Source organism: Pezoporus occidentalis, unplaced genomic scaffold, assembly GCF_034315485.1.
Source record: "Pezoporus occidentalis ecotype Australia unplaced genomic scaffold, CSIRO_AGI_Poc_V1 ctg35, whole genome shotgun sequence".
Taxonomy (NCBI): Eukaryota; Metazoa; Chordata; class Aves; order Psittaciformes; family Psittacidae; genus Pezoporus; species Pezoporus occidentalis.
In genome coordinates, this window is record NW_026915483.1 from 5,557,204 (window position 1) to 5,570,960 (window position 13,757).

The 13,757-nt window shown below is 40.2% G+C and overlaps 1 protein-coding gene and 1 long non-coding RNA gene across 3 annotated transcripts in view; one reads left to right on the forward strand and one right to left on the reverse strand.

Annotated features, from left to right (window-relative positions):
* The window catches only part of LOC134169621 (uncharacterized), a 640,302-nt gene that overhangs the window by 105,216 nt on the left and 521,329 nt on the right, over nucleotides 1-13,757 (forward strand). The gene's annotated exons all lie outside the window — the stretch shown is intronic.
* SHQ1 (SHQ1, H/ACA ribonucleoprotein assembly factor) overlaps nucleotides 1-13,757 on the reverse strand; it is a 54,678-nt gene that overhangs the window by 29,843 nt on the left and 11,078 nt on the right. For both annotated transcript variants that reach the window (XR_009966949.1, XM_062630344.1), the window contains exons 8-9: nucleotides 4,126-4,280; nucleotides 2,314-2,367 (exon numbers count right to left, since the gene is read on the reverse strand). Coding sequence is in view for 1 of the 2 variants with exons in the window: in XM_062630344.1 (XP_062486328.1) it covers nucleotides 2,314-2,367; nucleotides 4,126-4,280 (209 nt within the window). In the remaining variant the exon portion in view is untranslated. The remainder of the gene's footprint in view (nucleotides 1-2,313; nucleotides 2,368-4,125; nucleotides 4,281-13,757) is intronic.

Consider the following 13,757-nt stretch of genomic DNA (forward strand, 5'->3'; position numbering starts at 1 on the left):
CGGCAGGTTAACTGAAGTCCTATACATTTTAATGGTTTTGAACTAAAAAAAGAATTTAGAGAATGTTAGAATAAAACATCTAACTCAAGACTTTGCCATCCTTTAGATTAAAGCAATATATTACATCTGTCCCACATTATTACATATATTAAGGGGGAACTATAAAAAGCCTTTTAAGAATAAGGAAAAATTAAAACCACATGATATTAACAAAATACATGTGTACATGTAAGATCTTTAAAAATGATACATGGCTTCGTCTTTCGGGAAATTACAGATATGTGAGACAGGGATAAATATACCTGCTCAGGGAAAGCAGTTCACTGTCCTTCTTCACAAGTGAGGAAGACCTCAAATTTACTCAGGCCAGAGGCATTAACTTAAGAGAGTGATTTCCTTTCCAGCTTTCACTTTTCAAGACAAAATATTCCATTTATGAATGCAAATCAAAACACCTATTTCATCTCAAACTCTCAATTTATTCAAATTAATAAAAATGCTTTGCTGACAGCCAGCACTTTTTTTGCATTATAGAACTACCTCAACCCATTTTTCATTTTAATGGAGCACTGGTAAGCATTTAAATAATTTATGTTTTCTTATTTAATATTTAGACTCTAAGGTGTGTACATGTCACACACAGCAAAATGGCAGTCAGTTCAATCAAACCATAGCTGAGGCAATTTTGTTTACAGATTGATGAAAACACCCGCCTCTACATGGCTTGTAGAACAGATATAGTTATTAACAGCTTGGTGCCAGGAGACTGAATTTTCTGGGTGTGAAATATACTGTTGGCACAGACTGCACTAAGAACTTATATATTATAGGATAAGCACAAGCAAAAAGCTCCTTCACTATGTTCGGACATGGATATGAAAAGAATTCAGGATTCAAGACAGAACTTTCAATGGAAACAAATTAAAACAGATCTAGAAAACCATAGCACTGAATGTAACATTCGCCACTACAAGAAACCTTTGAAGGACTGAACCCAAAAAATCCTGTCAAATTTCACTTTTCATCCTGCAAACTGATACTGGGCTCAGTAATTTTAGGAATGAAGATGGGACAGTCCTTTCTAGCTTACTGCCATTGTAAGAAACAGTGGATTACAGAGCAGGTTAAGTCCCTTCCACTTCCAGGACCATAACAACTTAATGATACAGGCTTGTGTGCTTTCAGTAAACAATGTGAAAGTGCAAAGAACAGAACTTAGTTTGTTTCCTCTAGTCTATGTTGGTTTCAAAGGGCTAACAGCAGCTAAACAAATAGGGATGTGGCAATAATGCTGCAAAGAAGGGGGCAGTTAAAGCAACACACACGACCACCAACTGCAAGAAACCTGACACAAAAGTATTCAGCATTTGAAAGATCACACAATCATTAAACCCTGAGACAAAAGTTCTGCAACCACAGAACTGAAGTTTTCTTGCTACAAGAATATGGGATTTGGAATTCACCTTCTCCATGACAGGTGAGAAGAAAAAGAACCACCAGTCACCTTTTGATTGAGTTGTAAGAGCTTTTCCTATCATTGGTTTTCCATTTATGTCTGGGCTTCCCAGTTCTGCTCTCCCAACATATTCTGAAGCCACACGGCAGAACTGAGGAGAAGCCAGAAGGTGCCTCATTTTCAGGCAAGAAAAAGAGTGAGCTAGAAATGCAGAATAATGAACTAGGAAGGCTGAAGAAGAGTTCAGCAGCTGAAAAACCCAGAAGTGAACAATAAGCTGCTTTATCAGGGCCTGTCATCTTTAAAAGTTATTAAAACATGTATCTGAGGTAAGACTTACAGGACACACAAACACTAAGAAATTACATTCTCTGCTTTTTATGCCCTTTCTATTTTAACATGCTTTTGATGATTAAATAGGAAGGTATCTGTGACTTCTGATCAAGGAGCTAGGTAGCTCCATTTTGTTGCCCTAAGCATGGAGTTGCACATGCGTATGTGAAGATTAATTACAGTTACTTCCTAAATAAAGGTCAGAACTTATGAATCAAGCCCAGGAGCTCAGGACAGTGTGTAGACAAGCAGCTTTTCTGTAGTGCCTATCCTCAGCTTTTCCAGAATGGGCCAGAAGGTGGCCCATTCCCAGACAGATGAGAGATCATATGCCAGCCTGGGGAGGGTGGTAGTAGCTGGAAGCCCAGAAGTCACAATCTATTTCCCATAACATTTATTAAAAAGAGGACATATACTTAATTCATCTTCATACTGAAAGAGTAAGCTTTCCACAGAAGCAACATCCACTACCAAAACCAAATAATACAGCAAGCAGGTAATGCAAAACTGAAGTTTTAACTTACCTCCAGCCAGCACAATGTTGCACTCAGTTTCCTTATGTTCCAAGACGATTCAACCTGATTTTAAGAGGAGACCTTAAAACAAGTGTTATCTAATTCAACATTCAAGACTGCTGGCAAACTATTTAAGGTAACATTCTCGCAGCAATTTAAGAACCTTTGTGAGTATGAAGCAGCAATTATTTTATGTGCATTGAAATGGCCACAGGACAGCATTAAAAATTATATTGCAATGCAGATGTTAAATAACTGAATTGGTTTCCGTATTGGGAATATCTAGCCTATGCAGAAAGCCTTTTAAATACAAGAGCAACCACAGAAAAAACAGTTTTTCAGTGGAATTCTGTCCTTTTTCACCAAGCAACAAACTTGATTCAAGAAAGCTCAAGCTCAAACGCCTTGTTTCGTGAAAACAGCTCAAGACTCTGGCTTTCAAAGAGGCTACTAAAGCCAGCAGTACATGTAAAATGTCATTACAGATTCACAGTATTTGTGTGGTAGCGTGGTCTAGTGGGATGATTATGGCAAAAAGCCAGGAATGCCTGGCTCTAGTAAAGATTTGTATGGCCTGAAGATCTGGGAGCGGTGTGTATAAAAAAATAGAAGAGGAAAAAAGACTACAGTGTGTTTTCCACATATACCATGCAGTTATTGCAAAGGTCACTAAAGGATGGTACAATTGTGTTCCTCGCATATTTGTGGTTCTGTGCAACACTAACACACAATACAACCATCCCAGATTATCCTGTTGAATAAACAGGTCTGGACATTTCTGCCATTCTAAAATCCATGCCTCACATGCAAGACTGATTAAGACTGGTTTGGATTATATGTTCTAATATTTTGATTAAAAGCATTTGAGAAAACACTGTATTGGTTAATATCAGCAGAGGAGATGCCAGACACAAAACTGTATCTGGGAAGTGAGTCCATTTCAAAAAAGCAAGCTGTCCACAGCACAGCATGGAATCCATCCTAAACTTCCGCTCTTTTCTTAATTCTTAATATCCTGTACAAAGCCTGGGATACAGAACATAAAGTAAAGCTGGCTGCTGCTTGTGGAAGAGACAGGCAAACACCAGAATCCTGAAAATGGAAACATGCCTTCCTACCTCCCTGAGTGTTTGAACACCAGAAAAAGAATACTCTGCATTAGCATTTTATTATTTCTTTTATGTGTGTCAATTTTGAAAGTTTTAAATGCCTCACTCTGGTTTCCAGAATGCCCCAGGAAACACCTTTCATGCTCTGTGCATAAGCTTAAAACAAGGTACCCACTAAACAAAGTAACTCTTGGAAAAATCACTTTTTTAAAAGGCATACAATGGTAGGTAGCCTAACGCATAGGTTTAGTCTTACAGACAATGATTTCCCATACTCGTTCAGAATCCAAATCACTAGTGGTATTATTACACATACCTGTTTGTAATAATACCTATTATGTTGTAATTCTCTATTATGGAACTGTCCAAACCCCAGAAGGAAGAACCATCAATGCAGAAGAGTAATTATTTTGTGAATCTAAATTTACATAAATCAAGACATATCACAATATAACACAAATCAGAAACAAACAATTGTCTGGAGTCTCCTGCAACTGCAGTTCTCTTCTACAGCTAAAATGTTGCTCCAGAAGAGCAGAAGTCTTGAAATCATAATAATCCCCACATGCATTCCAATAGCTAGAAATGTAAAATCTTTCATTTTAACTTAATTACATATTTTTAATGCTTGGAAGTAAATTCACTTTAAAAGGTAAGTTTTCTAAATGACAGCAGAGGGTCCAGCAGTAACTTCCTGAAACTTTTGACTTACGTTCTTGTCTCCTTCGTTGACACGGACTTCATAGCAATAGGCCAGAAGGATATCAATTAAACCAAGATACACATGATGACGGCTTCTTTTATCCAGAAGGTAAGATTTATTTGTGAACTTTCTCAGCTGCTCTCTCTCTTCCTCAGAGAAGACAACTATAAAAAGTATAATTGATTATGAATTTAAAGCTGGCACATTCATTTTAATAGGTGGTAATGCTACTTAAACAGTCTCTTTAAAAAGAAGCATGTAACTAATCATGGGTCACTCATCATTCAAGAAGAAGCCTAAATCATTCTTACTTTCATTTTTAACTTTTATTAAACTCTGCCATGCTCCTTTCAAAGTCAAGTTCCAGCTCTGCAATGTGCTGCATGTACCCACCCCAAAAGTGCCAAGGATTTCTGTGGACATCTGGGTATCCTAGCAGAGATAAATGTATAATTCAAATCCAAGTAAACTTAAGTCCACATTGTATGGGATAAAAATAAGAAAACAGGATAAATATTTTCTTATTACAGAAAAGGGTAGGAGCTAAAGAAATAGGGAAAGTGAAAAAAAGAAAGGTACAGTTCTGCATTTCCAAGACTTATCAATTTTGACTCATGACCTAGACACGATTTACGAGCTTTGTTTATGCTGTATGATCACATCATTTCAGTGTCTGAAGAAAAAGAAAGTTCAAAATCCTAATCCCACCAATGTTGGTATGAAAGCTGTATCTCCTTCCAAAGACTTATGGTACACTATGTAAATGACTGCCATATTTTGCTTATCTTCAGTATTTAGAGTGGCTATATTGAGCCTACCCCAAGAATCTTGTCACCCAGTACTTCCTCTTTGAGATGCTTAAGGAAGACAACAGCAACACAGGAGGCATGTTGTGACAATGTATCAATCATAGAATCATAGAATCGTTAGGGTTGGAAAGGACCTTAACATCATCTAGTTCCAACCCCCTGCCATGGGCAGGGACACCCTACATTAAATCATATCACCCAGGGCCTCGTCCAAACTGGCCTTGAACACTGCCAGGGATGGAGCATTCACAACCTCCCTGGGCAACCCATTCCAGTGCCTCACCACCCTTACAGGAAAGAATTTCCTTCTTATATCCAACCTAAACTTCCCCTGTGTAAGTTTTAACCCATTACCCCTTGTCCTGTTACTACAGTCTCTAATGAAGAGTCCCTCTCCAGCATCCTTATAGGCCTCCTTCAGACACTGGAAGGCTGCTATGAGGTCTCCACGCAGCCACCTCTTCTCCAGGCTGAACAGGTCCAACTTTCTCAGCCTGTCTTCATACAGGAGGTGCTCCAGTCCCCTGATCATTCTCGTGGCCCTTCTCTGGACTTGTTCCAACAGTTCCATGTCCTTTTTATGTTGAGGACACCAGAACTGCACACAATTCTCCAGGTGAGGTCTCACAAGAGCAGAGTAGAGGGGCAGGATCACCTCCTTCAACCTGCTGGTCACGCTCCTTTTGATGCAGCCCAGGATACGGTTGGCTTTCTGGCCTGCAAGCACTCACTGAAGCTGGCTCATGTTCATTTTCTCATCAACCAGCACCCCCAAGTCCTTCTCCACAGGGCTGCTCTGAATCTCTTCTCTGTCCAACCTGTAGCTGTGCCTGGGATTGCTCCCACCCAGGTGTAGGACCTTGCACTTGGCATGGTTAAACTTCATGAGGTTGGCATCAGCCCACCTCACAAGCGTGTCAAGGTCCCTCTGGATGGCATTCCTTCTCTCCAGGGTATCAACCGAACCACACAGCTTGGTGTCATCAGAAAACTTGCTGAGGGCGCACTCAATCCCACTGTCCATGTCAGCGACAAAGATGTTGAATAAGACCGGTCCCAACACCGATCCCTGAGGGACACCACTCATTACTGGTCTCCAGCCGGACATGGAGCCATTGACCACAACTCTTTGCGTGCGGCCATCCAGCCAGTTCTTTATCCACTGAGTGGTCCACCCATCAAATTGATGTCTCTCCAATTTAGAGACAAGGATGTCGTGTGGGACAGTGTCAAATGCTTTGCACAAGTCCAGGTAGATGACATCAACTGCTGTACCCCTGTCCATCTGTTCTGTAGCCCCATCACAGAAGGCCACCAAATTGGTCAGGCAGGATTTCCCCTTAGTGAAGCCATGCTGGCTGTCACCAAGCACCTTGCTGTTTTTCACGTGCCTTAGCATGCCTTCCAGGAGAATCTGCTCCAAGATTTTGCCAGGCACAGAGGTGAGACTGACTGCTCTGTAATTCCCTGGGTCACCCATTTTCTCCTTCTTGAAAATGGGGGTTATATTTCCCTTTTTCCAGTCATCAGGAACTTCACCTGACTGCCATGATTTCTCAAATATGATGGCCAGTGGCTTCGCAACTTCATTTGCCAGCTCCTTCAGGACCCGCAGATAGACTTCATCAGGTCCCATGGACTTGTGCACGTTCAGGTTCTTAAGATGGTCTTGAACCAGATCCTCTCCTACAGTGGACGCAAGGTCTTCATTCTCACAGTCCCCGCATCTGCCTTCCAAGACTTGGGTGGTGCAGTCAGAGCCTTTGGCAGTGAAGACCAAAGCAAAGAAGTCATTCAGAACCTCAGCCTTCTCCAAATACTGTGTAGCCAGTTCTCCCAAGAGCTTCCTGAGGGGTCTTACATTCTCCCTAGTCTGTTTTTTATTTGCTATGTACCTGTAGAATCCCTTCCTGTTATCTTTAATACCCCTAGCCAAGTTTAATTCTAACTGGGCCTTAGCTTTCCTAACTTGGTCCCTAGCTTCCCGGACAACATCCCTGTACTCTTCCCATGCCACCTGTCCTTGCTTCCACTTATTATAAGCCTCTTTTTTCAATTGAATTTTCCTCAGGAGCTCCTTATCCATCCAAGGAGGTCTCCTGGCCCTCCTGCTGCACTTCCTTCTGGTTGGGATGCAACACTCCTGAGCTTGCAGCAGGCGATCCTTGAATATCAACCAACAGTCTTAGTCCCCCCTGACCTCTAGGGCTGCATCCCATGGAACCTTCCTAAGCAGGTTCCTGAAGAGGCCAAAGTCTGCTCTTTTGAAGTCCAGGGCAGTGAGCTTGCTGCACGCTCTTCTCACTGTCCTGAGGATCTCAAATTCGACCATCTCATGATTGCTGCATCCAAGGCTGCCCTGGAGAGTCACATTTCCAATGAGCCCTTCCCTGTTGGTGAGCACAAGGTCAAGCACGGCACCTCTCCTTGTCGGCTCCTCTATTACTTGCAGAAGGAAGTTGTCTTCTACACAATCGAGGAACCTCCTGGATTGCTTGTGCTGGGCCATACCGTCCTTCCAACAGGTGTCAGGGTGGTTGAAGTCCCCCATAAGAACAAGGGCCTGTGAGTGTGAGGCTTTTCCTATCTGTATATGGAGTGCTTCATCCACAGGTTCTCCTTGATCAGGCGGTCTGTAACAGATCCCCACAGTAATGTCTCCCATAGGGAGACATAGTATTTCTTTAGAAAGAGTAGCACAGACACAGATAGCTAGGATTGAATATTGCATGGTAACCTTCTGAAGAGTACTTGAAACACTTCAGAAAGGATGGCATAAGTGCCTTGAAATAACAGTAGAGATTAAGCAGATAACTGATGAGAAGCCAGCCCTGTACAAACTCACTTATCAAGAAGCCATTTAGTACAATTAAAACAGCCAGAAGCCAGAGGTAAGAGATTTTCAGCCAGGCTGCATGGAGCGCAGGCATTCCATGTCAGCAGGCTCTGATTCACTGAATAGGACAGATGTAGTGAGCACATTTTTGTCATGCCACAGAAGAAAGTTACAGGCAAAAGGTGACTTGACAGGAGACATGTTACTAGCCTGACAGCTGATGCTTTGCTGCATTGAGGAAGTCACACTCCATGATTTCTTCAAGCACCAGTAACATTAGAACCAGCTTGAGTTTACAATACCATGACTGAAGGAGATTTCTCTAAGGACAGGAACAAGCCTAAGACAGCACTCTTAACAGCAACTTAACTCGCTGAATTTTATTTATTCTAGGGACGAGGGGGCAAAACCAAAACCTTACAATTACTACTGATGTATCTCTTGAATTATACTTTATTACCCCTTGAGTCACTATGTTCTGGCACGCTTACCTGAGAGGCCAGAGAAAAGCTGTTTGCAAGATGTACAAACTTTAACATGTAAACCAATTAATGGTTAATACACTAAGCTGAGGATGTGATACTAAATATTAGTATGTTACTCACCCCAATAAAGCTAGACTGGGTGACAGCTGGGAAGGATCAGCCTTTGTGGTTCTGAGACTGATCCTTGAGTATTGCTGAGCCACCATCTTCCACCAGCTTCATCAGCATTTAAATCTTGACCTGATAACTCAACAATTACTGCCCCAGCCTGATCCCTGCTTTTCCAGTTTAGGCTTTTAAATGTTCCACATTGGTATTTACCTGTGGAATCCTTGAGCTACTAACAATCCTACCTGCAATTTGATTATTCCCGTTTTCCTGCAGACTGTCTCACAGCTCCTTCCCAACAGCATGAGCCAAGGTACACACAGCTGGGCACAACCCAGAATCCAGAGCCCTGGACCCCGGGACACAGCTAAATCCCCACAGGATTGTGGGATGTTACAGCATGGGTTACAGATGAAGAAAGGGTTACAACTCCTAGTAAACCAACATCCTTTTTACAGCCCTTGGTCATTTCTTTATCATAAGGATGATGATTGCATGCATGCTTATAGATATTTCTCCTCAAACATTGATCATCATTGTTTTACACAATCCATGTGCTCATGGATTCTGAGGCAGGGAGTCTGCCTTTAAGACATGCAGCTTCTTTACCCCAGGAGCTTTCTACAAACTTCCTAATTTTATTATGTGCTTTGAAACAAATGTCTGTGAAGCCAAAGGCACGTACATATGCACACACCTCATCTCCAGACAAAGTTATGAATTAGGCAAAACATTGTTGAACGTTTCTTCTTTATGAACTTTTAAAATGTTTCTATCAGCTTCACAAACATGAAATACTTGATTTAAATGTCTATGGAAAGTTCTTGTGAGCTAAACGTTTCTCTGGAGTCAAGCCAGTCTCCATTTATTTATAAGCTCCCACAAAAAGAAATTCCAACTTTTATATCATCTTGAGAAAGCCAATCTCTCCCACTTGCTATGATCTTGTACAAAGTGACAATTTAGCAAGACTACAGCAGTTCTGTTTTCCTGTTAATGCAATGTGGTTCAGTATTATCCCTTGTATCACAAATACAGATGATTAATCTATGTTCTATCAGCAATTTTTTTCCAAGTTCTTAAATCACATCGATTCTTCAATGAGTCACCTCTATCACTCACATTAGAATTACCCATAAAACCATACATGCAACGTTTTAGCACATTTGAAAAACAAAATCAAACCATTCCGTAAGTTGCTACAGTAGGGTGGGTTTAATAAGGTATCACAACAAGGTGTTTACAGTTAGCAGGTCCAACTGGAAATTAAAAAGACATTTCCAATTTCAGCCAGCTTCCAGTAGAAAACCCTCTCCTGGAATACAAGACAAGTTATTATACAAACATATGCAAGTGGCACTTCCACCCTCAAGAAAAGCACAAAAGAGGAGGTGAAACTGAAGCTAAAGATGCGAAAGAAATTCTGAGAGGTGAACAGCCAGAAGTTTGTTAGCAAAGACTACTACAGCAGATCAGAGTCATAACACTTAAAATCACTTCTGATGACTACAGTAATGAAGAAGTTTGTTAGAAAGATGGAAATTTTCAAGTTTTACTAACAAGTATTGGCTAAATTCCCTAAAAACCACACTGTAAAGGAATACATAAATATGATCCATTAATTCCTTATAAACAGAAAGCAAAACAACTGCAAGTGAAGTTTACCAAACATAGGAGATAAAATTTTCTTCCTCTAGAATGCAAACTTTCTGAAGCATCTAACATATACAACTGGACCATAAACACAGAAACTGAAAGTTACTGGAAGGCAACATCAAGATGTAGACTAGACAGCTCCAAAGGTAAATGTTACAAGATGTTCATTAACTCAATGCAAAGTGCTTGGTATTCTAAATAAAATTTCTCTCTCTGGAGAAAACACTTCAATTTTACAAATAGGTATCTATCCATTCCTTAAAGTTTTTAATAGTAAATTATCCAGGCCTGAAACTCATTATTAACATGCCAAAACCACCACCTACTTTGTTTTCCCAATTCAAAAATACAAGTACATACCATAAAACTAACAAGTAAAACTGCATTTTCTGCTATATTAATTAAGCCTGTTCATTTTCGTACACTTGTGTTACCAATGCTTTAACAGTATCTGTACAACAATATCAGTCTAGTGCAAAGCAGCATCTGCTGCTACTTATCAACTACTGAATTTGCAAGTTCTCCTCAAGATTTATTTTTAAATGTTTTGTACATTTGTCAGTGCCAAAATCATGCTCCTTCTAGCCACAGTATAACTGTGTATTAACATATGCATGTCTAAAGGAACCAAATTAATCTCACATCCAGAATTCCTGATAGATGATACAGCAGAGATTAGCCTTACTTTTTAATCATCTCTTCCACTTACTCTAAACTAGCCATTCCTCACGTTAAATGTATTTCAAATTGCCCTTCAGTAACCCAACTGTCAATGAAGTACAGTTTAATCTTTAAAGGGGAAGATGAGGTCTGACAGCCAGAGGGTGTTTTGTTATGGTCTTGCTGATGTTTTACCCTGCTGATAACATCACTTAAATCAAGACAGCATAAGATCCGTATCTCAAGACTACTATGACACTTATGGTTTGAAATGTGTTAGAGGCACTTAGATAAAATGTGCTATCTGGACAGATAGCTGACTTAGTGGTCAGACTCAGAAAATTACAGCAAAGTATAGGTCAGGAAGGAGCCAGGATAATCAGCTGGTCCATCCTTCTGGTGAAAGCAGAGCCTTGGCTTATGGTCCTGTCAAGCCAAGTTGTGAATTCCAGAGCTACCTCAAAGGAAAATAACTGAGCAGAACTACCATCCTCTTACATTAAAAGAAGAAAGGCAGCACTACTCTGATGAGAAAGACACCCACAGGCTTTGTTCAGGATCAGCATTTCCCACAGTGCTGGATACTGCCCTAAAAAAACCCACTTGGTAACAATACTGTGAACTTCAGTAACTGAACTAATGAAGCCAAATCTTCTACTGATTTGTGTCTGGATTTGTTGCTAACTGGTAAGATGTGAAAGGTTGCTGACACTTTCCACAGTGCTGACATGCCAATAACATCTTTCCTGCATGGACAGTATCCAAAAAGATGGCACTGAAGATCCAATAAATGCACTCTTCCCCTTGTACACGGGCCATTTTTTTTAGAACCTGCAGGAAGTGGCCATCTTTAGAATTACCGAATCATAGAATCAACTAGGCTGGAAAAGAACTTTATGATCATCAAGTCCAAACATTAACCCAGGACCTACAAGAACTCTGTCAAGGAGACTGTGATCAGACGAGCCTCAGTTCTTCAGGAAGTGAGCCAAAAGCCCTAACAACATGAGACTGTCCTCCTCTGAACAACCATATTTGCTCTAAACTATGATCAGTCAAATCCGATTTGTTCATCCCTCCCCTTCCTTTACAATCCTTCTGTTCAAAGTTTTGCTTTTTTACCTTTTCTTTCCCTAATTCTCAAATCAACATTTACAGCATATTTCCTCCATACCAATTCTGGTGCTCTTTCTTCAGCCATTCTCCACAAACTCACTGGACTTGAACAGTCTTTCCTGGATCTTGCAAGTTCCCTTATACTAATTTTTGTTATTCTTCCTTAACAAATCTGCAGTGCCTATAAACCGTATCAAAACCATACATCCTTCTTTCTTCCATGTCTTATTGTTCTTGCCTTTTAAAATCTGAGATACTTTACAACAGAGACCGATCATTTGTCCTACCATATGACATATGGTATGTTAAGAATTTTGCAGGAATAAACAGCAATCTTTCCTCACATGAACAATGCTTGCTCTGCAAAGGCCCAGAAGACTGAGTAAAACAAGTAAACAGAACAATTGCAGAAATCTGGTGATTCATCTTAAACTTATGAATCTACAACTAATGGTTTATCTTTGAGCAGAGCTCTCCTGAAAGGCAGATCTTTCAAAAAGAAGTTCCTTCCCTATCTACAAAGAAATCAGAAAGACAGAATGGTCACTGGTAAGTATGACAGGTCGCTGTAAACAAAATAAAATATCCTTGGAACACACAGATGCAACATTAAATACATGTTAGCCTGAGCCTTTGAAGATCCTTGTGCTGCCTAAAAAGGAGTTTTTACAGTTATGCAATTCAAAATAGAATAAAAATTAACTTTTCATTAAGTTGAATGCGACTGTTAGAAAACACAAAACCTTTCATCTGCAATCTGTAGAAGCAAGACTGTAACATAAACTTCAGCAGCAATAGAAAGCAAGGGCTTTCCAACAGTTTTCTTCCCTCATGGGAAGAAAGGCTGTGTAATTAGTTAAGCTAGACATTATAAGCGTGAACAAAATCTGGGCCTTTCAGCTTTAGAAAACATCCACTCCAAAAATGGTATTTTGCTACAAACATGATGGTGAAACCTGCTCTCGTATTTCCTCTGGTTCCTCAGCCACACTGCAATGGCAATACTCTCAGCTGCTGGGTGGCTAGTAAGCCGGGGGACTGGGGGGGATACACAGAAACCCCACAAAGGGCAAGAAGAGATGATACACAGCAAAAGGTAAAAAAGGACAAAAGAAAGAACACATAGGACAATAAAAGAAACTTTAAAAAGACAAAATATACCACACACACACAAGCTGGGAGAAAAGTAAACAGGTTAAATAAAAATAGATTCAAGGCAAAGACAGAAGAGAACGGAAGCCTTTAAATGCTAATGAGAAGAAATGAGCCAAAAAGGAAAAAAATCTGGTAATGAGACATTCAAAAACCTGATGATGAAAAAATAAGAGAGAGAATAATCAGGGCTGAAAGTAAGAACAGTATCAACCAAACAAAACATGCAGTTAATTGTAATGCCATGGGAGAAAAAGCAATCTGTATTTCTAATTGCTCCTTGTAGCCAAAGGCATTATAAAGACAAAAGTAATCAAGTTTTTGATTCCAAGGAGCCAATGAAGATAAAAAACCAAAAGGACATCAATATAAATTAGCCTAAGGAAGAAACAAAACAAAAATACTCTTGGTTCAGGGTTTCTGAATGAGAAAACTTACTTTTAAAGAACCTGGTAATTTGTGTCACTTTTCCACACTAACCTCACATTTCCACATAGTAACTTGAGAAGTCAGCTCCCAGTAACATTCTTAATTCCACAGACACTGTGTAGGTGGGACCTGTCCGAATGGCAGCAGTAACAAAGCACAGAAAACAGGGACTCTAAAGGTACCAAGTGTCAAATTTTAGTCCCAATACCCTAATACTGTGGTAGCCTCAATGATGCTTTAACATTGCCATTCCTAACTTTTTGTCTTACCAGTTATTTAACTTCAGTTAACAACCCTTTAAAAGATACAGCATTTCATGTTGGAGGGCAGCAGGCGTCCCCAGTACGAGATGCTGCACATCTGACAGCTATTTCCATCTTATCTCTCAGT